The 25,430-nt window shown below is 38.0% G+C and overlaps 2 protein-coding genes across 5 annotated transcripts in view; one reads left to right on the forward strand and one right to left on the reverse strand.

Moving 5' to 3' along the window:
- NUP205 (nucleoporin 205) overlaps nucleotides 1–4,970 on the reverse strand; it is a 66,115-nt gene extending 61,145 nt beyond the window's left edge. The window contains exon 1 of the mRNA XM_070755924.1: nucleotides 4,703–4,970. Coding sequence (XP_070612025.1) covers nucleotides 4,703–4,730 — 28 coding nt within the window. The 5' untranslated portion in view covers nucleotides 4,731–4,970. The remainder of the gene's footprint in view (nucleotides 1–4,702) is intronic.
- Nucleotides 4,971–8,836: 3,866 nt separating this feature from the next.
- Nucleotides 8,837–24,998, forward strand: POLR3H (RNA polymerase III subunit H). Of its 4 annotated transcripts, none has more exons than XR_011559491.1 (8): nucleotides 8,837–9,139; nucleotides 10,624–10,757; nucleotides 11,450–11,546; nucleotides 12,542–12,628; nucleotides 13,698–13,761; nucleotides 15,397–15,604; nucleotides 17,398–17,518; nucleotides 24,603–24,998. XR_011559491.1 is itself a non-coding variant. In XM_070755925.1 (7 exons), exons 2-7 carry the CDS (start codon nucleotides 10,647–10,649, stop codon nucleotides 17,449–17,451), a joined length of 621 nt encoding a protein of 206 aa, XP_070612026.1. In that variant the 5' UTR covers nucleotides 8,857–9,139; nucleotides 10,624–10,646; the 3' UTR covers nucleotides 17,452–17,756. The 4 variants fall into 4 exon arrangements, 1 of the variants encoding a protein (XP_070612026.1); XR_011559490.1 differs by having other exon boundaries at nucleotides 8,857–9,154; XR_011559492.1 differs by lacking the exon at nucleotides 24,603–24,998 and adding an exon at nucleotides 18,235–20,291 and having other exon boundaries at nucleotides 8,871–9,139.
- Nucleotides 24,999–25,430: the final 432 nt, after the last annotated feature.

The following is a 25,430-nucleotide window of genomic DNA, read 5'->3' on the forward strand; positions in this document are numbered from 1 at the left end:
GTTCTTGTGTTCACTTTCCTATTAAAAACACTTCCCTCCTGGACCTTATTTAACCCTTTAATATATTTAAATGTTTCGATCATGTCCCCCCTTTTCCTTCTGTCCTCCAGACTATACAGATTGAGTTCATTAAGTCTTTCCTGATACTTTTTATGCTTAAGACCTTCCACCATTCTTGTAGCCCGTCTTTGGACCCGTTCAATTTTGTCAATATCTTTTTGTAGGTGAGGTCTCCAGAACTGAACACAGTATTCCAAATGTGGTCTCACCAGCACTCTATATAGCGGGATCATAATCTCCCTTTTCCTACTTGTTATACCTCTAGCTATGCAGCCAAGCATCCTACTTGCTTTCCCTACTGCCTGACTGCACTGTTCACCCATTTTGAGACTGTCAGAAATCACTACCCCTAAATCCTTTTCTTTTGAAGTACTGTATTTGCTAACACAGAACTGCCAATACAATACTCAGATTGAGGATTCCTTTTCCCCAAGTGCATTATTTTACATTTGGAAACATTAAATTGCAGTTTCCATTGCTTTGACCATTTATCTAGTAAAGCTAAATCATTTACCATATTACAGACGCCACCAGGAATATCAACCCTATTGCACACTTTAGAGTCATCGGCAAATAGGCAAACCTTCCCTACCAAACCTTCTCCTATGTCACTCACAAACATATTAAAAAGAATAGGACCCAGAACAGACCCTTGTGGCACACCGCTTGTAACCTGACTCTGCTCAGAATACTCGCCATTAACAATAACTCTCTGATGTCTACGCTTCAGCCAGCTGCAAATCCATTGAACTATCCAGGGATTAAGTCCAATCTTCACTAATTTATCTATCAGCTCTTTATGTGGAACCGTATCAAAGGCTTTGCTGAAGTCCGGGTAGGCAATATCCACAGCACCACCTTCATCCAACACCTTTGTGACATAGTCAAAGAAATCAATGAGATTAGTCTGGCATGATTTGCCTTCAGTAAAGCCATGCTGATTTGGGTCCAATAAGTTATTGTTTTTTAGGTGCTGATTTATCCTCTTTTTGAGTAGAGTCTCCATCATTTTAACTACAACTGATGTCAAGCTAACTGGCCTGTAGTTACCAGCTTCTTCTCTACTGCCCTTCTTGTGGATAGGCACAACACTGGCCATTCTCCAATCCTCAGGAACATCTCCTGTTAACAAGGATTGGTTAAACAAATCAGTCAGGGGGGTAGCAATGACAGATCTGAGTTCTTTAAGAACTCTAGGGTGGATGCCATCTGGACCCATTGCCTTATTTACCTTTAATCGTTCAAGTTCTTCTAAGACATCGGCTTCTAAGATCACTGGAGCTGAATCCGTACAGCTGGAAGCAATGCTATATCCCTCTATAGTTTTATTTTGTAAGGTGTCTTTTGAGGAAACTGAACAGAAGTAGCTATTGAAATGGTCAGCGATCTCCTTATTCCCATTAATGCATGTATTATTCCCGGTACTAAGCTTCGTGATGCCGCAGTTTTTCTTCTTCTTATCACTAATATATCTGAAGAAGGTTTTATCCCCCTTCTTTAGAGATGTGGCAATTTCTTCCTCTTTTGAGGCTTTAGCAGCATATATTATCTGTTTCGCCTCCTTCTGTCTCATTTTATACACCTCCCTATCAGCTATACTTCCAGACTCTTTATACCTCCTATAGGCAGCCTTTTTTTCATTGACTATAGCCCTTACATCATTGCTAAACCATAGCGGTTTCTTCTTCCTTTTACCTTTAGTTATTTGTCTTACATACAGTCCAGTGGCTTTTAAGATGGCCTTTTTTAATACAGTCCACTGGGTGCTCGCTCCTGCCATTTTATCCCTCCCCTTTAATTCATTATCTAAATATTCCCCCATTGCATTAAAATTTGTTTTTCTGAAATCCAATACTTTGGTTGCATTATAGGATTGCTCACAATGCGTTTTTACATCAAACCACAAACATAGATGGTCGCTGCAACCTAAATTTTCTCCCACCTTGACATCTGAAACCCAATTCCCATTCGTAAAAACTAAATCTAGAATATTCTCCCCTCTAGTTGGTGTCTTAACCAGCTGTGCCAGAGCTGCTCCTGTAAAGGCCTCTACTATATTCTTACTTTTGCATGTAAGGGCACTGGGGATATTCCAGTCAACATCAGGCATGTTGAAATCACCCATAACCACAATATCTCCCTTTACTGCCATTTGGGTAATTTCATCCACCATCTTGTTGTCATATTCCTCGGATTGCCCTGGAGGCCTATAGATCACCCCAATTCTAGTGACAGAACCTTCTTTATTTTGCATGCAAATCCAGAGAGTCTCTACATCTTGACATGTATTTTGAATTAGTGTTGTTTTTAGACTTTCTTTAATATAAATGGCTACTCCACCTCCCCTTCTCTCTATTCTATCCTTCCTATACAGTGTATATCCTGGTATGGATATTTCCCATTCATTAGAATCCTTAAACCATGTCTCAGTTATGGCAACCAGGTCCAAATTATCTCTAGATATTATGGCCATTAATTCACAGAGCTTGTTGCTCAAGCTTCGAGCATTCGTGCACATTACCCGAAGAACATTATTTTCATTATTAGTTTGCCCCTTATCATCAACAACTACATCTATTTTATTTGCAGCTCCCTTTTCATAAGCTTCCAGAAACTGCTTTATCCTCATTGGTCGGGGACAGAAATCACCCACATCAGTTACATCCCTTTACCTAGTTTAAATGCCTGTCCAAAAAAGTTCTGAATTCCTCACCGAGCACCTGGGTACCTCTGTATGATGGATGCAAACCATCCCTCTTAAACAACTCCCTATTAGACCACCTACTGACATCATGACTTACATAGCCAAAACCTTCAGCTTTACACCACTGCCTTAACCACACATTAAACTCTCTGATACACGTTGTTTTATCCTCTTGACCACAAACCGGTAACACCTCTGAGAAAGTCACTGAATCTGTTATTTTACCCAGCTCCATACTTAGACAATGAAAATCTCTTTTTACTACCGGTACATTGACATTTCTCTGGGACAAATCATTTGTGCCAAGATGCACCACCACATCAATGTTATTACCTTTACTCACAGCCTTGACAATGTTTGTAATCCGCCTCCTGTCCCTGCTGGCAGTGGCCCCTGGGAGACACCTCAGCACCTTCACCACGTCCTTACTCTGTCCCAAATCAACACCTCTAACAGTCGATAGGATTGCAACTGGTATACCAGGCAAATCTGGGCAAAGGTCCCCATGGCCACAGCCAAGAGATGGTGATCAAGGCTCAGCTGTGGATCCAGGAGGAAAACCAGGTTTTCTGGCCCCTGTCTGAGGGGGGTCAATGTTTCTCCCCCCAGAACAATGGATGGACAGATAGTCCATATGTTCTCTATGTTCTCTGATGTCCAAGAAAGGGTGTATGCAAATAGAAGAAGCTACAGTTAGTCCTCGACTTATGATCACAATTGAGCCCAAAATTTATGGGGTGGCGCAGCAGGTAGAGTGCTGTATTGCAGGCCACTGAAGCTGACTGTAGATCTATAGGTCAGCGGTTCAAATCTCATCACAGGCTCAAAGTTGACTCAGTCTTCCATCCTTCCGAGGTGGGTAAAATGAGGACCCGGATTGTGGGGGCAATATGCTGGCTCTGCTAAAAAGTGCTATTGCTAACATGTTGTAAGCCGCCCTGAGTCTAAGGAGAAGGGCGGCATAAAAATTGAATAAATAAATACATAAATACTAAGTGAGACAGTTGTTAAAATGAATTTTGCTCCATTTAACAAAGTTTCTTGCCACCTTGTTAAGTGAATTACTGCAGTGATTAAGTTAGTAACATGGAGTTAAGTGAATGGCTTCCCCATCGATTTTGCTTGTCAGAAGGTTGCAAAATGTGATCCAGAGACCCTGGGACACTACAACTGTCATAAAGAGTTGACAAGCATTTCAATTTTGATCACATAACCATGAGGAATGCTGCAGTGGCCCTAAGTGTGGGGAAATGATCATAAGTCACTTTTCCGTTGCCATTGTGATTTTGAAGGGAAAACTAAATGAACTGTTGTAAGTCAAGGACTACCTGCATTGGGGCAAGGGGGGGGGGAAACCCACGCGTTCCACTGACAATCAAAACAACCTAAAGACAATAATTCGGATTTCTCCCGATCCAAGAACGTTTAAGAATTCGAATTTTCATCACAGAAGAATCTCTTTAAAAAAAATAATTCTAGATCTGCTCTGGATGTCCATTATTTGCACTGATTTATGTCGTTTTCCACGTACAGTGTTATAAGTAAATGTTCCCACTTTCTCGACCGCATTAATCAAAAAATCTGATCGAGATAAATTTGACTTCGATCCAAGGGATTATTTTTTTTCGGTGCTGTAAACAGTTTAGATCAAGCTGAAGTGTAGATCTAAAGGACAACAAGCCTACACATCTTCCTGGAAGCAAATATTTTACTCCCTTTTGAGCCGCTAAGTTTTTAAAAAAATGAACCAAGCAAAAAGGGAGTGAAACTCATTCATCTCAAAGGAAAATCGCCTTAACACGATTCCTAGTTTTCCATAAATAAGGAGCAAACCGGGCGCGACCGGTACCTCCTTTCAAGGGAAAAAAAGACGCCCGAAACCAAACCGCCGCTTTTCCTACCTCTCTCGCCCTCCACTTTGCACCCCAGCCTCCCTACCTGAAATTACCGCCAACGGCGCCGACATCTTGGACGCTTCCTCACGCGAGTCCGGCGCTCCTCCTGCCCGAAGGCCCGGGACTCCAAGCAAGGCAACCTCTGCGATTGCCCGGCAGCGCTCTTAATTTTCCGACACGCCGCTAGGATGCTTAGCGTATCAAAAAGAATCCCACCTTCCGTTTGCTTTCCATAGTACGGTTGACAGAGGGTCCCTTTGGCTCGTTAAATAAAAATCGACGTTTTCATTTTATTTTATTTTTTTAAGCAGCCACATGCCCAGCAATTCAGAAAATCAGGACCTGGAAGTAATGAATGCTGGGAATTGTAGTTCGGCCCCAACACGGTAGAAACGCGGGAAATTGAATGAGCATTGCAATGTAGTGGGGCAAATCTCACTCATTGGCCGAAATCATTTATTTATTTATTTATTTATCTATCTATCTATCTATCTATCTATCTATCTATCTATCTAGTTAGTTATTCAGTTAGTTAGCTAGTTAGCTAATTAGCTAGCTGGTTAGTTTTGTCATGTAGGTATGGTGATATACAAAGATATAATATTTATATATATGATACTAGTAAAAGAGAAACATTAGGACAGGGGACGAAAGGCACTCTGCAGCACAAATCCCAGTGACCGATTAGGTCCCACAAAGTTGGCTTTCTCAGGGTCCCGTCGACGAAACAATGTCGTCTGGCGGGACCCAGGGGAAGAGCCTTCTCTGTGGCGGTCCCGACCCTCTGGAATCAACTCCCCCCGGAGATTAGGATTGCCCCCACCCTCCTTGCCTTTCGCAAACTCCTTAAAACCCACCTCTGCCGTCAGGCATGGAGAAATTGATTCCCCCCGGCCGTTTCCATTTTATGTATGGTTTGCCTGGGATGTATGATTGTTTTTATATTAAGGGTTTTAAATTGTTTTTTAATCATTGGATTTGTACTGTGTTTTGTTGTACTGAGCCACTCCGAGTCTGCGGAGAGGGGCGGCATACAAATCTAATAAATTATTATTATTATTATTATTATTATTATTATTATTATTATGCACGCCCCTTGATACAGATTTCTCCACGAATATATAATTTTGTTCAAAATTATGGATAAGAAAGCTTATTATTAAACTTTATTATTTATTAGTATTATTTCATTCACAAAAAAACAGTAGTACACAGCAAATGGAATGTATATGTTGGATTTCGTATCACAATACCACAAGTCGAACACTTCCCAAACATCTGGGACCATGTAATGTATTTTCATACAATGCACGCAGATCCAAGTATGGTGGCCTTTGCAACTGACAGGTCATGATTTTGTCACAGCACCCAATGTGCCGATTACCACTGGGACCACCTGAACTGATTGATGCCAGAGTTGTAGTTTGATTTTAAGATCCTGATATTGGCTAATTTTTTCTTGTTGTTTTTCATATTTTTAATTGTTGCTATTATTATTATTATTATTATTATTATTAAAATTTAACCTTAGACTGTCTACAATCGACCATTCCTAAGAGGTCTGTAAGGGATGTGCATAAGTGTACCATTGTGCCTACCATCCAAGTCCTATTGTCGTATTGTCCAAATTTACTTGTACCTACTTTGCTTATGTTCATGTTTATTTTATTATTTATTTATTTATTTATTTTATTAGATTTGTATGCCGCCCTTCTCCGAAAACTCGGGGCGGCTCACAGGATACAGTGTAAAAACAAAGCGTATAAAACAAATCTAATACATTAAAAAAAACTACAGCTAAAACCCCAATATATTAATCAATCAACCAATTTATACTAAAACCTGATAGTTTGTACATTTTTGACAAATAAAATAATAAACAAACAAATAAATAAATAAAGTACATCAGAAATCAACAATAGATTGATTAGCAAGTTATACCTATCTTTCCTTTAGATAGTTAAAGTAGCATGAAAATTTCTCCCTTGCACACATTCTAATTTGACAACACCTTGATGAACTAGAATCTCAAGGATAGGCAAAATTGGCTCTTCTATGACATGTGGACTTCAACTCCCAGAATTCCTGAGCTAGCATGATTGGCTCAGAAATTCTGGGAGTTGAAGTCCAAAAATCATAGACACCTTTGCCTACCCCTCCACTAAGATTAAGTAGAATTGCCCTGATGAATGCTCACCAACGTTATTGAAACATCTTGTCACGGTTCCCGTGAGATTAGTTTCTTTTTTGGTGGGAAATGGGGACAATGTTTGAAACAAGGCGTGGATTTTTATACATCAGTTTCCCTCTGGTTAACATAAAAGAATACATGGGTGTAAATAGACTTTCAATCAAAGAAATTCAGGCACATGTTATCCAATAATATCTAACTCCCAAAACTTTACCCTTAGACAGTGATGGGCTCCTACAGGTATGTTCAAGTATGCAGAACTAGTAGAAAAAATTTGATTTTTTTTCTTTTTTTCCCTTTTGGGCTCTGGGTATGATTTTCCTATCACAGTAAATGAAGTTGAGTGTGTATAATTTTAGAAGAACTGTGCATGTATGCATGTGTGTACATACACATACAGATTATATAGTAGATAATGTATATTTTTGTTTGCCTGTGTGTAATATGTATGTAGAAACATAGAAGACTGACGGCAGAAAAAGACCTCATGGTCCATCTAGTCTGCCCTTATACTATTTCCTGTATTTTATCTTACAATGGATATATGTTTATCCCAGGCATGTTTAAATTCAGTTACTGTGGATTTACCAACCACGTCTGCTGGAAGTTTGTTCCAAGGATCTACTACTCTTTCAGTAAAATAATATTTTCTGATGTTGCCTTTGATCTTTCCCCCAACTAACTTCAGATTGTGTCCCCTTGTTCTTGTGTTCACTTTCCTATTAAAAACACTTCCCTCCTGAACCTTATTTAACCCTTTAACATATGGCATGTATACATAGAATTAAAAACTATATTTTGGATGTTCAGTAATAGTAAATAGATAGGGAAATTGTACCTCTTTGAGGCGAGAAGAGGCCAGGCACCCTAACCCTAACCCAAACACTTGATGTGAGTGATGTCAAGTTGGCCACCATTAAGCCAGTCACATAACCTTTAAGCCACCCCAGTCACATGATCGTCAAGTCACTCCCACCTGGTCATATGGCTGGCAAGCCACACCCACAAAATAAGCCACACTCATATTGTGGTAGTAAAATTTTTTGCAGCCCTTCACTGCACTCTTAGACCTACTGTTGACCTCACCCGATTCCTAAGAGGCCAGTAAAAGGTATGCATAAGTGCACCAGCATGCCCACTGTCCCTATCCTAAAGTTTCTCTATTATTAGTACCAACATCATATATATAAACATTATTATAGCCTTGTATACTACCAATACATAGTTGACAATAGATAAATAAAGAATAGAATAGAATATAATTAAAATAGAATAGAATAGAATAGAACTGAACGGAACAAAATTCTTTATTGGCCAAGTGTGATTGGACACACAAGGAATTTGTCTTGGTTCATATGCTTCCAGTGTACATAAAAGAAAAAGATACATTTGTCAAGAATCATTTGGAACAACACTTAATGATTGTCATAGGGGTCAAATAAACAATCAATCAATAATCAATCAACCAACCAACCAACCAATCAATCAATCAATAAATAAATAAATAAGTAAATACACACATACAAAAATAAACAAACAATGCAATGAATTTAAATCTGAACATTCTTCAAACAAGCAGGCTGATATTATTATCCAATCATACCGAAATAATATAATCACCGCTTCATGAAGCATGGCTAATAACCGTTAGAAATACTGTATAGACCAGCGGTCTCTAACCCTGGCAACTTTTAAGACTTGTGGACTTCAACTCTCAGAATTCTTTGCTGGCTGAGGATTTCTGGGAGTTGAAATCCACAAGTCTTAAAAGTTGCCAAGGTTGGACATCCCTGGTATAGACAGGGGGACTTCCTAATTCCTAATAGACAGCGGGACTTCCTAATTCCCCAAACCAATTCCCCAACGTACTGGAGTGCACCTGCTGGGGGCGGACTCCTCGGACTGCATGGATTTGCTTCCTATCTTTTCTTTCCGTTACACCAACTCTATGATAGCTTGTGTGTAGTCACTTTGGAAACAACTTCCGGGACAAGCTGGTGCCCACCTCCGGCGTGCGATTGATGGTCGATAAGTTTGGAGGTTGGCCCGTCTCTTGCATAAAAGTCTTCCGTGGAACTAACCCAGCTCTGCTCCCCATTGCGGTCGAAGAGAGAACCGGTGACCCAGAAGACATTGTTGTCCCAGGGATCGGAATACGACGATGGGGATGAGTGGACACCAAGAGGAACGAGGGAGCCGAAGCCACTGACCGTAGTTCTGTCTTCTCCTCTGCCTGAGCTCCTCGATCGGTCTGGTTGGATTGCTTGAAAGATTGTCCTGCATGCAACGGTATCCACGTGTTATGTACGAGCAAGAACTTGAACTTAATGTCTATCGAGAGTCTCAATCATCATGGTTGTCCCAAAGATGCTGGCAATTGGATTATTGTCTTGTTTTGCTTTGAAAACGTTTCGCTTTTCATCCAAGAAGCTTCTTCCGCTCTCCGATAGAGTGGAATAGCAGAGCTGGAATGGGATCTTGGCGGTCTTCTAGTGCAGGGTAGGCAAAGTTGGCTTTTCTATGACATGTGGACTTCAACTCCCAGAATCCCTGCACTAGCATGATTGGCGTAGGAATTCTGGGAATTGAAGTCCACAAGTCATAAAGGAGCCAAGTTTGCCTACCCCGGTATCTAGTCCAACAACACCTACCCCAGGCATGAAACCCTATAACCATTCAGATAAACGATTGTCCAATCTCTTCTTTAAAAGGAACTGAAGAAGCTGAGAAGCAAAACATCTGCAAAGAAAAACAAAGAAACTACAGTTGCCTTTTGAAAAAGTATATTTGGGACAACTTGAACTTAATGTTTCCCTGCTTCGGGGCACCACTCATCCTGATTTTTAAATTCGGGACACAGCAAAGATCTAGAACAGCAGTTCTCAATCTCAATAACTTTTGGCTCTACCATTTGAGAGCAAACTCATCTTCAGGAAATGTTTCTTTATCAGCTCATAATGTGCCTCATTAATGGGCTTTAAAGGGGATGATACATTGGTCAGTTTAAGCAGTCTTTTTAAATTGATGTTTGCAGTGCCTCCCATTTAAATAGTCTTTAATGGAATGAATTTTGTTGTTTTTTTTGCTATCATGGTATATTATAAATAATTTTTGGTTTTTAAAACCAAAAGGGACAGTAAAATTATCCTAACCTGCATATTTTGCAGTTCTGCAAATAGATATTTCCCCCAAAATCTTTTTAATTTTAGAAATCTATTTTTCTCACTTTGGAACTATTTTTTCAGAAATTATTTTTATATTGCTCTGTTTTATGCTTGTTTTTTATTTTTACAAAGACTTACATGTTGGAAGTTTCGTCACTTATTAAAAATAGTTAGCTTAATGTCACAACTAATCTCTAAATGGAGTTGGGTTCTATATATGATTAGCAGAGTAGAATTTCTAAATTATTATTATTATTATTATTATTATTATTATTTATTAGATTTGTATGCCACCCCTCTCCGCAGGTAATTTCTTTCAAGTGCTTTGCTGGATAGAGTTCCCCATTGTATTAAAATAAACAGAAATCCAGTGGTGGCAATTCTCTTGATGAAACCACAACTAGACTTCTGGAAATGCACCATTTTCCTTAATTATAGTAATCTAATATTGATTTGAGAAAATGCCATTGTGACGAGTGTAAGAAAAAATATAAACAAAGGATAAACAAAGGATAAAAGTGTTATCAAAGCTCAGAAATAGTTGAGGTGATAAACATGCTCATTATTTTCCTAAAGGTTTTACGGTTCTTTCTTCTTTTTTACATCTAGGTATAGTTCTTTTGCTGGCCACCATGTTTGTGTTAGTAGAAATGACAGATACAGTGAGAATTCCTCCATGGCAGTTTGAAAGAAAGCTTAATGACGCAATCACTGAAGAGTTAAATAAGAAGTTGGCCAATAAGGTAATTATTAGACTTCAAACTAATTGATTCTAAAAGCCTCATCAAATCATTAATGCATATTTCTATCTCAGGATCATATATTTGATGAAGTAGACTATACAGTACTATATGGCAACTTATGCCATAATAGATTTGTGAATTTTGAAGAACCTATGAAACTCAGTTGTTAATTACTAGAATAGGGATGGGCAGGCTTGTGGGATCCTGATTTTAAGTTACGATTCCCATAAGCTGCAAGCAACAGTGATCAGCGATAATAGTTTGAACACTAAAGGACATTAAGACGTATGTTTGAAAAACAGCCTCCAAATTTTCATCACCTTGTTTAGTAGATTTCTTTTGCTGTTAATACATAGTAGTATAGAAATAGTAATTTAGAAATTATTTGCAGTTCAGCGCAAAAGGAAATGAAGAAAAATAAGACTGGCTATTCATGTTTCTTTCTGTTCATCTCTGGCTCCAGAGATTGTTTATTGTTTATCATGGGTTTTGTTGGTTTGTTTTTAATTTTTGCACACTTCTCAGAATTACCTGGCTGACATGTTTAGAAATATAAATGACACAATCACTTCATTAGGTAGGTTCAGTTATGTGGCTTTTCTTTTCAACATATGCTCACATGAACATTCTAATAATTGTAATTTGTTGCTCTATGGACCTCCCCCATTTCTTCCTCATTCTACTATATTCAGGTTGTCTATAATGTTGGCCTCTGTATCTGTCTATATGACATTACGAAGCTGGAGGATTCCTACATATTTCCAGGAGATGGTGCATCACACACAAAAGGTTTGACAACTATATCTAAATTTGACCTCTTCAGATTTATGGAGAAACTGAGAACCAATATTTAATTAAAAATATTTAATTCCATTTTATTTTAATAGAATTTTTCCTTAATATAAAATAGAAGTATTTATGATATATTCCATTTACTGTTGTTCCATTCTAAAGAATTAATGGTTTGTTTACCTGCAATATAGCCTAGTTCGATTTTTGTTAACTTAGTATGATAGTGAATTAGCAAATAATTAATAAATAAATAAAATGATATGTTATATAGTAATAAGCAATTCTTCATTATTAAGGCAGATATTGATGTTTGAGAAATCTTGAACAAATTGGCACATGCTGTAGACCAGTGTTTCCCAACCTTGGCAACTTGAAGGTATCTGGACTTCATCTCCCAGAATTGCCCAGCCAGCATTTGCTGGTTGAGGAATTCTGGGAGATGAAGTCCAGATATCTTCAAGTTGCCAAGGTTGGGAAACACTGCTGTAGACATTCAGCTTGCCAATGGAGCTCATTTTACTATTTTAATAAAAATATCATTTTAAAAAGAGCATTTAATAGGTTAGTTTTCAATTTACAAAATAAATATAGGCAATGCCAATTACTTTATTCATAATACAGTAAGAAAGATATTGATTCATATATTAGACCTATGCTTTAGAAATTTAAAAATTAATTTAATTTTTAATTTGGTATTAGTTTTAATTAGTTTATTTTTTTTAAAAAGAAAAAGAAACTAATATAGAAATTACAAAATACATATATGATATGGAAAAGTTGCAGGATAGTCTAACAACATCAATGGATCAGTATCAGTAGATTAGAACAAATTTAAAGATAGTTTGATGACTGTTAAACACTTTAGCTCTTTCAAACCTGTTACATTTAACTGATTAAAATCAGTGTTTAAATTAGCTAACAGTGGTATGTAATAAAATAAATTATAGGTAAGCTTGAGTTTTTCAGATTTATGATGTTTGCTTCTTTTTTAGTACATTTTAGATATGTTGTTTTTCATCCATTTTTGGATGAAATTCTGGTTGGAGAGATAAAAGGCTGCAGTCTTGAAGGTGTACATGGTAAGTTATTTTTTAAATTATTTAAAATAAGCATAGTTACTACAATTTTTTTCCAAAGATGTACCAGAAAGTAATAAAAAATAGTGGAAAGTATGTTGCAGTGTGTAACCAAGGTAATCAAGATTTGATGAATTTCTTGTTTGAAAACAAATCTGGAACTAATTTATTCCTGTCTAATTTATTAATTTCTTATCCACTGTTTCAGCAATTTTATTTCTGTCATTTAAAATCAGTCTAATAATTACAATGTACAATCTTGGACATAGCAGAATCAAACTGACATCTGTTTATTAGATCAATGCATTTGTTGTATTATTTGATAGTTTTTAATTGGGTTTTGTGCAAAATTATAAAAATATGTCTCTTTAATCCTGTCTTTTCAGAAGTGGTAAGCACTGTAACCTGTATAATGTTGAAAAGATTACATGATTATTCAATTAGTGGTGTGTTTATTGATATATAGTTTTGTTTTGTAAATGCACTTTAAAAATTAGAGGTGAGCAGTTTTAACTAGATATAGACAGTCCCTGACTTACAACAGTTTCTTCAGTGACTGTTTGAAGTTACAACAATGGAAAAAGTGACTTATGGCCATTTTTCATACAACTGTTGCAGCACCTCTATGCCATGCGATCAAAATTAAGATGCTTAGCAAATGACTCCTATGTATGATGATTGCAGTGTCCTAGGGTCATGGTATCATCTTTTGCAAAATTCTGACAATCAAAATCAATGGGGAAGCCAGTTCCACTTAACAACCATGTTACTGACTGCAGTGATTCACTTAACAATTGTGGCAAGAATGTTCATTAAAAGGCAAAATTCACTTAACAAATGTCTTGCTTAGCAACATAAATTTTGGGCTCAATTGTGGCTGTAAGATGAGGACTACCTGTATTTAAGTATTATTCTTGAATTTGTCCAGAGCTGATAAGTTTAAATACTGCAATATTATTTTTAGAGGAGTATTATCTTTTTTTCTCAAGTACATTATTGGGCAATCTCAGGATTAAGCAGGTGCTGTTATGTTGTATTTAAGTGGCTACTTCATTAATTGATCTTTCCACAGTTTCTCTTGGGTTCTTTGATGACATACTCATTCCTCCAGAATCTCTACAACAGCCTGCCAAATTGTATCCTTCAAGTAGCTCTATAAAACAGAACATCCAATAGAATAATAATAGGCAGTAACAGGAAGAATTGGGAGCGGGGATCACAAATAAAAGACCTGTAAATAGAAGTAGAATGACTATAGCAAAAGAAAGGAAAGATAGTACCAAACATAAACGGCATTTAGAGTAGGACTTTAAAACAAATGGAGCACGGCTTGAACGCCATTGGCATTAAAAAGTCACCATTAATCAATTGCAAAAGGCAGCTTTACTTGGAACAGCTTACACCCAGGAATAATACCTTAAAGACCATCAAACAATATCTGCCTTTTCCAAGTCATTGGGAAGGACTTGATAGGTGGATAAAAATACCAAATCCAGTCTGAACATCTGGTTTAATGTGTGACCAAGCTAATTAATAATTACAAAACTTTTCAAATCAGGTTTATTTCTGCTTAATATTTTTAAAGTTTGTTTACTTTGTTAGAAAATATTTTATTTCAAGCCTTAGCTTTAGTAAAATCAGCAACAATTGTTCTAGTAAAAATGCAGTAGAGACGAATTTAGGGAGACATTAACAACATACTTTTTTTGCATATTATATGTCTTAATGAAGTACCCTAGTATCATAAAACTTACAGGTAGACTATTTAAGCCATTAATACCAATCTATTAAATATGGAATCCACAGGAAAACTTGGTTGCCTAGTCTTTATTTATTTATTTATTAGATTTGTATGCCGCCCCTCTCCGTAGAGTCGGGGAGGCTCACAACAACAATAAAACAATTCATGACAAATCTAATAATTTAAAAACATTTAAAAAACCCGTTATTAAAGCAGACATACACACAAACGTACCATACATACATTGTTTAGGCCCGGGGGAGATATCTCAATTCCCCCATGCCTGACGGCAAAGGTGGGTTTTAAGGAGTTTACGAAAGGCAAGGAGAGTGGGGGCAGTTCTAATCACAGGGGGGAGCTGGTTCCAGAGGGTCGGGGCCACCACAGAGAAGGCTTTTCCCCTGGGATCCGCCAAACGACATTGTTTAGTCGACGGGACCCGGAGAAGGCCAACTCTGTGGGACCAAATAGGTCGCTGGGATTCATGCGGCAGAAGGCGGTCCCGGAGTCTTGTTTGAAAATATCTGGTGAATGTGAGTCCTCCATCTCCTATGCTTATCAGTCCCATTAACAACCAGAATCTATCCTTCTGCAACAAAAACTATTACTCCGTGCTCTATCCTATAGGACAGAGGTAGGCAAAGCCATTGATACCCATCTATTCAAAATGGAATCCACAGGAAAACTTGGTTGCCTAGTCTTGTTTGAAAATATCTAGTGAATGTGAGTCCTCCATCTTCTATGCTTATCAGTCCCATTAACAACCAGAATCTATCCTTCTGCAACAAAAACCATTACTCCTTGCTCTACCCTATAGGACAGGGGTAGGCAAAGTTGGCTCTTCTATGACATGTGGACTACAACTCCCAGAATTCCTGAGCTAGTATGATTGGCTCATGAATTTTGGGTGTTGATGTCCACAAGTCATAGAAGAGCCAACTTTGCCTACCCCTGCTATAGGATGTTAGAGAACAGTTCTTTGGGGGCTTTTTTTTGTCACATTGTTACCTTAACCTTTTCATGTACCCAGCGATGAAACGGAACAGGTATGGGTTTGGGAGTATGAGACTGAAGAAGGAGCTCATGACCTGTATATGGATAGGGGAGAAGAAATTCGTTTCCGCGTGGTGGATGAAAATTTCATTGATACATCCCCAACAGGCCCAAGCTCTGTAGAGCCTTCCACATCCAGTGGCGCTGAGGAGACACAGAAGAAAGAAGCACCCTATACTATTGTGGTATGTACTTTTCTTTGGAACTTTTTAAAATAAAGAGCTTTACCAATACTTGAATAGAGAAATAAAAGTGAAAGGCTGTGTCAAATCAAGTTTAATGCCTGGTAAATTATCTATATAGTTTTGGTGGCAGCAATACACATTGCTTTTTTCTGGAATATGCCCAGACACTTGCACACACCTAATATTGTCTACAACTTGAGATTTCCTGGTGATCTGCCCTTCAAGTATCAACAGATCTAATTCTGTTTAATTAGTCATGGGGCGAGAAGAATTTCCAATTATAGTTGCTTTTATAATGATGTGCAGAATGTTTCAGTTTGAAGTATCTGGAGAACACCCCGTTTCCACTGTGAATCTACTGTTCCTATTCTGCAGTCAAGTTGCAATTCTGCAATTGGGGGGAAGGTGTTCTATGTAGTTTATGATTGCTTCTTAGAATGGAGGGAAAGAGAGTAGAATATAGAATTACATATGGAATTGAACAACCAGCGACCGATTAGGTCCCACAGAGTCGGCCTTCTCCGGGTCCCATCAACTAAACAATGTCGTTTGGCGGGCCCCAGGGGAAGAGCCTTCTCTGTGGCGGCCCCTACTCTCTGGAACCAGCTCCCCCCAGAGATTAGAACTGCCCCTACCCTCCTTGCCTTTCGTAAACTCCTCAAAACCCACCTTTGTCGTCAGGCATGGGGGAATTGAGATATCTCCCCCGGGCCTATATAATTTATGTATGGTATGTTTGTAGGTATGTCTGCTTAAAAATGGGGTTTTCTTAACTACTTTAAATTTTAAATTGTAAATTATTAGATTTGTTATGAATTGTTTTATTATGTTGTAAGCCGCCCCGAGTCTACGGAAAGGGGCGGCATACAAATCTAATAAATAAATAAATAATAAATAAATAAAATATTTTGTCAAATGTTTTGCATTCATACAATGTAAAGCTAGACACATATTTTTGTTTATGATTGTAAGAAATATGTATGGTCTAGAACAGGGATTTTCAACCTTTTTTGAGCTGCGGCACATTTTTTACATATACAAAATAATGGGGCACATTCAGCAGGGGGGGGAAATGGGGCTAAAAAAAGTTTGGACAAAAAAATTCTCTCTCTTCTTCCCTTTCGCTCTATTTCTCTCCCTCTTTCTCTCTCTTCCTTCCTTCCTCTCTCTCTCCATCCCTCTTTCTCTCTTCCTTCCTTCCTCTCTTTTTTGCTCTCTTTCTCCCTCCCTCCTTCCCTCCCTCTCTTTTTTCTTTCTCTCTTTCTCTTGCTTTCTCTCTCTTTCTCTTTCTCTCTTGCTTTCTCTCTCTCTCTTGCTTTCTTTCGCTCTCTCTCTTTCTCTCTCTTGCTGAGCTTCACGGCACACCTGACCATGTCTCGCGGCACACTAGTGTGCCACGGCACACTGGTTGAAAAACACTGGTCTAGAACAGTGGTTCCCAACGTGGAGCCCATGCCCCATGGGGGCAATTTGATTTTTAAAGAGGGCAATTGAAACCTTGTTTAAACCAAGTCAATGACCTTTCACGCTTCCTCCATGTGAATAGTTTACTTTTTGAATAGTAAGAATTATATGTCACGGGGTGGGGGGGAGGGAATCAGGATTTTAAAGGTGCTTAGATGGGGCATGGCCAAAAAAAGGTTGGGAACCACTGGTCTAGAACCTAAGTATTGGTAGATATTCATTTACTTTTTGAACAGTTAAAAAGGGATAGGCCTGGAGAGTGAATGTCAACTCAAAATATATTTAACACCTATTAATTCAAATGTTAATTGTTTCAATTTTTCATTAAGGGATCTATCAGTGAACCCGGCCTGGGTCTCCTATCCTGGTGGACTAACAGTTAGCTGAAAGTAAAGATGGACAGATCTTCTGAAAAAGCCAGGAGATGCCTTGATCAACAGTTTCAGAATGGTAAATCAGTCTGATCGAGATATAGTAAATAAATGAGTGTGCCTCGTGGATTGTCATCAAAACAGAATCACTATTCATCATAACTCTAGAACAGTGTTTTTCAACCAGTGTGCCGTGGCACACTAGTGTGCCGCGAGACATGGTCAGGTGTGCCGCGAAGCTCAGAGAGAGAAAGAAAACAAGAGAAAGAAAGAAAGAGAAAGAGAGAAAGCAAGCAAGAGAGAGAGCAAGAAAGAAAGCAAGAGAGAGAAAAAAAGCAAGAGAGAAAGAGAACGAGAGAAAGAAAACAAGAGAAAGAAAGAAAGAGCAAGAGAGAAAGAGAACAAGAAAGAAAGAAAGCAAGAGAGAGAAAGAAAGCAAGAGAAAGAACAAGAGAGAAAGAAAGAAAGAGAGAGCAAGAAAGAAAGCAAGAGAGAGAGAGGGAGGGAGGGAGGTAAGGTGGGAGAGAGAAAGACATAGAGGGAGGTAGGGAGGGAAAGAGAGCAAAAAAGAGGAAAGAAGGAAAAGAGAAAAAAGAGGAAGGGAGAGAAAGAGGGAGAGAGAAATAGAGCGAAAGGGAGGAAAAGAGAGAATTTTTTTGTCCAAGCTTTTTTTAGCCCTCCCCCAACTGTGCCCCATGGTTTTGTAAATGTAAAAAATGTGCCGCAGCTCAAAAAAGGTTGAAAATCACTGCTCTAGAACATTGCGGTAATAATCCTGATGCTTTTCTCCACCAGATCAGGATATAAGCGCCTGGGAATGGTATGTTAGCTGAAAAGAGAAGAGAAGATGCTCTAAATTTAAAAAGTGCAAAGAAAAATCTTCTGCATGACCTCATGCTGCTACAGTTTATTATGAAAATAAATGTTGAAAAGGACTGATAGTGAAAAAGCACCACTTAATTTCCCCCCCAAAGGATAGAAGGGCTGCTTGTTTTTAAAATTCAGACAGGTTACAGTAAACGTGGTATAGCTAGGACAATGATTGAGTTGCCTCTTCTCAGTTTTGTAACAAATCATCATTTGGAAGGGCCGCAACCACTGGGTCAAATGAATTAGCTGCTTTTCTGCCAGAATTACAGTTAAAATAGAAGAGAATATGTGTAGCTCAAGGTTGAACTGTAGACTCCTTGGTGTTCTCTGAGCTTTGTTGTTAATTTGCACACTTTTCATTACTCAAATAGTAGCATTGGTGTTAACATTATCAGATGATACTTTCAATAGTTGGGTAAAGTAATGTTTGCAAGCAAACAACCAAACTCTAGGGAGCAGCAAGGACTCCATATTACCTCAGAAATTCTGCTTTATCCAGATAACAAACTTATGTTTCTGTCTTACAACCATTACTGTTTTTAGCATAAATACTGCAGAAAGACAGGTGGCCTCCAGGGATTTTCCATTGAGAGGACAAAATTTTACATACACACACCTCTACATATTGCTATAGCTCTTTTTCAACAAAATAAATTTATATGGAAGAAACTCCCATTTGTCACATATTAAGTATGAAACAGGCCTAGGCCATTTTTATTGCACTGTGATAGAAATTAAGGACATTAAAACAGTTCTAATATATTATCAAAAAACCCATCCTTTTAGGGATGTCTTGCTGACTGTAACAAGTAATCATCCCAAATTCTAAATGTTTTCATGAAGCTGCAATTCTTTCTTTGTGCAGGACTTTTCTACTCTTGGTGTTAGATTTCTGTTATGATTACTGTTGAGATGCAATGTTTTGCTTTCTAATATTGAGTAATAAAAGTTGGTAGAAAAATGGATAAGTTTAAAATCTAGCTGGTAACTATATAACTAGGGTTTTTACCTGCTTTTCAAAGAAAGTATTTTGGACTAAAAGCAGTGATCTCTACTGGTATTAAATTTGCCACTGTTTTTGCTTGTTATCATTTGATGTTATTTAAATGTACAGTGATACCTCTACTTACAAATTTAGTTCGTTTTATGACCAGGTTCTTAAGTAGAAAAGTTTGTAAGAAGAAGCAATTTTTCCCATAGGAATCAATGTAAAAGCAAATAATGTGTGTGATTGGGGAAACCACAGGGGGATGGAGGCCTAGTTTCCTCCCTAGAGGATTCCTAGATTCCTAGAGAGGCCCCACGGAGGCTTCTCCCTGCCTTTTCCAGCCCTCTTTCCTCCCCGGAGATTGCTAGAGAGGCCCCACAGAGGCTTCTCCCTGCATTTTCTGGCCCTGTTTCCTCCCAGGAGATTCCTAGAGAGACCCACGGAGGCTTCTCCCTGCCTTTTCCGGTTAGTTTCAGAGGGTCAGGTTTGTAGGTGGAAAATGGTTATTGAGAAGAGCCAAAAAAGCCTTGAACACCCGGTTCTTACCTAGAAAAGTTCGTAAGTAGAGGCATTTGTAGGTAGAGGTACCACTGTATAGAGTTTTTATATTATGCATCAAAATGTTGATACTTCTTATACAAAATATAAAATTACCAAGAGTTGACAATTCTTATCATTTTTCTGACAATTTTTGAGTGATACTTGCTATTCTATACCGGATCTATTGGACTCTGGTCTTTCAATTGTTTCAAGACTGGGTTCTGTTAAATTACTTCCAATACAGTGTTCCCTCGATTTTCGCGGGTTCGAACTTTGCGAATAGCCTATACCACGGTTTAAAAAAAAAAATTAATTAAAAAATACTTCGCGGTTTTTTTCCTATACCACGGTTTTTCCCACCCAATGACGTCATATGTCACCGCCAAACTAATAATTTTTGCAAATAAATAACAAAAAAAAATAATTATTGTTAATAAATAATTATGTTTATAAATATCAGGATCACTAAGTGTCTTATTCAATGGTGAGTACCAGTAATAATGGTGAGTAAATGGTCGTTAAGGGAATGGGAAATGGTAATTTAGGGGGTTAAAATGTTAAGGGAAGGCTTGTGATACTGTCCATAGCCAAAAATGGTGTATTTACTCCCGCATCCCTACTTCGCGGAAATTCAACTTTTGCGGGCGGTCTCGGAACGCATCCCCCGCGGAAATCGAGGGAACACTGTATACCATATATTTGCTCTTCCTTTGGCCAATTTTTTTCCATTAACAAATACTCATTACTAAATGCAGTCTTTGTGTCTGGAATAAATTACTGAACACAATGTAATTCTGGGACGTATGTATGTATTCTTGCAAACTGATTCTGCATAACCATTTAGCAAAAGAAAAGTTAAAATGCCCTCCGATGATTAGAAAAGCCTGCCATCTATATTCAGTTTTAACATTAAGATGGAATCTGGGAGGAGAGTGTGAGGTTGACTATGTGCACCTTTCCCTCACTTTAATCCAAGTATCACACAAGTCATGACACCCCCCCCCCCCCAATATGTCAAGATCCTCTTCAAAAACAATTGACGAACATCATTTGTTGATAGAGTGGCTTTCAAAACACTTAATAAAATTTATAAATAATGCAGATATGCAAGATACACGCAGGAAATAAGGCTTAAAGAAATTGCAATAACACAATACTGTACAGTATCAATGTTTTGTGATTACATAGGTTAAGTGTTGAACTTCTGAAAAATTAGGATAGAGGGATGTGATTCAATTAGTTTGGTCACTGCCCTGAAAAATATCTGCAAAAAGAATAGTCTTTAACTAAATGGGTCCTTCAGTATAACACCAGTCAAACCTGTCATATGAATGATATGCAGGAGAAATACTTCTGCATTTAATTGGAACTGGGATATCAGTGGCCAATTTAAGCAGCCAATATTGGTTTGAAAGAATTGCACTGGGAACTGTTCAAACCCTATTTTAAAATGATGTTCAAAAGAGAGAAAAAAAGTGAAACTACTTATAAAAACTAAATGTACGTGTGGGTATAGGTACGTAGGTAACAACATGCAATTTTCTCCTTTGCAGTATCTTTTGTGTTAGTTCCGTTCTATGCTATCGCCATAAACAATAGCAAATATAGAAACCACAACTGGAAACAGGCCTATCAAGAGATTTAAATTTTCCACTGATCTGCATGAGGATGAAAGCACCACAAGTATTAATTTGCAGTTGCAAACAAATTTGAGTAGGCAAATTCACATATAACAAAATTCACACTTAGCAGGAATCTGCTATACACACACACATATCTTATGTTGTAGAATTATTCGTATTTAAATCTATTTATTCAAACAAGGAAATAAATTATTCAGATTAGTCTTCTATTTCCTTCCGTGCTTGTAACTGGAAAGCAGCCTAGAATCATAAAAATGAAATAAACCGTTTATTTTGTTATCCTTTAGTTTATTTCAAAATCCCCGTTATATACTTAAGAACATGGATATCTACAAAAATAGCAAGTCTTTCAGAACAACATGTATGAAATAAAATGGATACCACTGTAACAGCCACATTGCATATTAACAATGACTCAATTCCTCAAGTTCTTCCAACATGTGGTTTAAATTGCTTACACAAAAGATTATCAAATGTTTGAAAATAATCTGATGAAGTGGAGACCCTCTCTGAAACATCCACTAATTGGGCAGTGGAGAGAAACAATAGAATTCTAAGGAAATTCAATAGGACAGACGGGGAGAACGGAAAAGACGTTGTTTTTTGTTACTGTTGTTAGCCGCCCCGAGTCTACGGAGAGGGGCAGCATACAAACAAACAAACAAACAAACAAATAAATAAAAGAGGGAGCAGCTGAAAGACTAAACAGGAGAACTTCATAGCAGCATTTTATTGAGGGTATTCTATCTGCTTATTCGGAGGACAAATTTATGCTGCTATTAGAATTTCCTTGAATCTGACATTCAAACAATGTAATAATGTCATGTGAATGATGAGACTTCATTCACATTTAAATATAACAAACAATGTAATGCACAATCCCTGGATTTCTCACCATCCCACCCCTAAAAACATAATTATGTGGGGAATAGGAAAGTTTATATTTGTTGTCAAGGAAGTTGTTTCTCCTCCAGCCTTTCCCCCTTGCTGTATTTGTTTGTTTGATTGTTTGTTTTGGATCTCTATGCTGTCTTTCTCCATAGATTCAGGGCATCTTACAAAAATAGGAATGAAATACAAAATACAGCAAAGGGAAACCCAAATATAAAACTAGTGCTAAAACCCCACATTCATTCTAACCACAGTCTTATATTCATATCATCGGCCAGAGTGAGATGTTAATGCTCAATGGCTCCAGGCTTGCAGGCAAAAGTAAGTTTTTAGGACCTTGTGAAAGGCCAGAAGGGTGGGAGCAGTGCAGATATCTGGAGGGAGTTGATTCCAGAGGGCCGGGGCTGCCACAGAGAAGGCTCTTCCCTTAGGTCCCGCCAGCCGACATTGCTTAGCTGACGGGATCTGGAGAAGGCCAACTCTGTGTATGTTAGGGCTGTGTTCCCATGGTATGTGAGAGAAAACTGTATGTCAGATGTCCAGATTTCCTCATCTGATCTACATTTTGTACATCAGTAGCAGATTAACACCTTACCTCACCTCCCTTGCCTTAACCGATTTTAATGTGATAGTCAAAGAAACCTAGCAACAAAATTACAACCAGCTGATGAGGATGCCAAGAGTACAAAATTGAGCTTTCACCAGCTCTGCTCTGTTAACTCTTTTGTAAAGTGCTACCATTCAAGAGAGGCTCAAAGTTATGACTAAATTTGGAGCCTAACACGAATGCCAGACTAGAAGTATCTCCTCGTATCCCTGCAATGCTGCTGCTCACAAAGCAATAGTCTCCAAACCCACTGAGCATGGCAACCATCAGTTTCTTCTCATGTAGTGGGTAAGAATATCAAGACTTGGTTCAATGAATCTGTCTACAAATGAAAGAATCAGCGAGCTGCCCTCAGCAGCTCCCTCAAGGGTTCTGGAAGCAATGTTTCCTAGGAGTTGTTGGAGTTTGCCGAGGCAGGCTAGAGGAGTGTTTCCCAACCTTTTTTGAGCCGCGGCACATTATTCACATTTACAAAATCCTGGGGAACATTGGGCGGGGGGCCGCTAAAAAAAAGTTTGGACAAAAAAAATATCTCTCCCTCTTTCTCGCCCTTCCTTCCTATTTCTTTCCCTCTCTGTGCATCCCTCTTTGTTTCTCCCTTCCTTCCTCTTTTTTACTTTCTTTCTCTCTCCTTCCCTCCCTCTATGTCTTTCCCTCACCCTCCTTCCACCCCCTTTCTCTCTCTCTCTCTCTTGCTGTCTCTCTCTCTCTCTCTCTCTCTCTTGCTGTCTTTCTCTCTCTCCCTCTCTCTTTCTCTTTCTCTCTCTTTCTTGCTATCTCTCTCTTTCATTCTCTCTCTTTTGCTTTCTCTCTCCCCCCCCTCTCTTTCTCTCTCTCTCTTTCTTGCTATCTCTCTCTTTCTTTCTCTCTCTCTTTCTCTCTCCCCCCTCTCCCTCTCTCTTTCTCTCTCTCCCTCTCTTGCTATCTCTATTTCTTTCTCTCTCTCTTTCTCTTGTAAGGCGCAAAGAAGGAAGCTCAGCTTCCGGTCTCACAACTTTTTGCTCTTCGCACTCTCAGCAAAAAGTTGTGAGACCAGAAGCTGAGCTTCCTTCTTTGCGGCACACCTGACCATGTCTCGCGGCACACTGGTTGGGAAACACTGGGCTAGAGGAGTGAAGGATGAGAAAAGTCTTCTTATCTCTCAGGTAATTAAAAAGTTCTGTTTAAATGCAGCAGATTACAGCACTGCCTTTTTCACACTCTTTATCGAAGTTGCAATATTTATAATACTGTATGTTGGAATTAACATCTTTTGTTCTGTACCATTGCTGCACACAACAAGTTTTAAAAGGTTTCATGCTCTGGGGAATCCAGAGCATGATACCATGGTCTTTCGAGATGCCAATGCAAGTGCTATTCCTACTGCTATTAGTGTTACTAACTTAACAACTGCAATAATTCACTTACCAACTGACAAGAAAGATTGTAACATGGGGCAAAATGCATTTATAAACTATCTAGCTTTAGTAACAGAAATTTTGGGTTGTAAGTTGAGAGACCCTGTATATTTGTAGAAATTGTACTGTATATATACTTCTGAACTCACTTGGTAAAATGTCAAATTGCAAGAATTTTTCTTAATAAACCATGCTTTTTGCAAATCAGCCTTCTTCTTTTTTTACAGCCTTTTCATTCTTCTCCCTACATTTTCTGGTAGAAAGCTGATTTTTCTGCCAGTTATTTGGCAGCTTTGCTCCCTAGAATTGAATGGGAATAACTAGGAAGGATCCAAGAACTTTGAACATTCGTGCAGCTTTGGAGGAGAGAGATCTTGAAGATCGCAATTCTTGGTAAAAGAGTGATCAGAAGATTGAGTGTTTTACCATCTTTCCCCTTCAGCTTTGTTTTTTAAAGCACACCTTGGTTTTAATTGCATTTTTAAAATTCCTCTATTTTTTGTATATTTTAATAGACTAGTTGATTGTTGATCTATCTTGTACCTTTTGCTGAATTTTACATTTTTTTCTTTGTTTCTCTCATTGTTTACCATTGAACTATAAAATACCTTTACTTTCCTTAAGAAGGTTGTCAGTAAGAATTCATTCCCAAGTAGTAAAAATCATCCAATTGGACTTACACTATATTGGATTATATAATAAGGATTTTATTCTTACCAGCTTTTAAAAAAAAACAAAGAAACATGGGAAATCCCTTTTCTTTTGATTGCTTTTCACTTTGAGTAAAATTTTAACTTCTCTCTTTGGACACTTTATCATAATATATCTGTTTCTCTTGTTCTTGGTAGAAAGGGTGTATTTTTCAAATTGAGATAAAGCTTTTTGGAAAACTTTTGAAAAAAGAATGATTGCTAGCTTACAGGGTTTTTTGAGGATATAAATGAAAAATTTGTTAACAATTTTAAATCAAACCCAGGATGATACCCAAAAGCAGAATAGGACTTAATTTGCAGTTTGATGAATTGGAATCTGATTTGTGGCTGCCATACATGAAA

The sequence above is a fragment of the Erythrolamprus reginae genome, chromosome 6 (genome assembly GCF_031021105.1).
Source record: "Erythrolamprus reginae isolate rEryReg1 chromosome 6, rEryReg1.hap1, whole genome shotgun sequence".
In the NCBI taxonomy this organism is placed as follows: domain Eukaryota; kingdom Metazoa; phylum Chordata; class Lepidosauria; order Squamata; family Dipsadidae; genus Erythrolamprus; species Erythrolamprus reginae.

Bases quoted from the DNA above. Each gene is read 5' to 3' on its own strand.
- POLR3H (XM_070755925.1), top strand. From the start codon at position 10,647: ATGTTTGTGTTAGTAGAAATGACAGATACAGTGAGAATTCCTCCATGG. The intron at 10,758-11,449 runs GTAATTATTAGA...TACTATATTCAG, and splicing joins ATAAGAAGTTGGCCAATAAG to GTTGTCTATAATGTTGGCCT. The intron at 13,762-15,396 runs GTATCCTTCAAG...TCATGTACCCAG, and splicing joins CTACAACAGCCTGCCAAATT to CGATGAAACGGAACAGGTAT.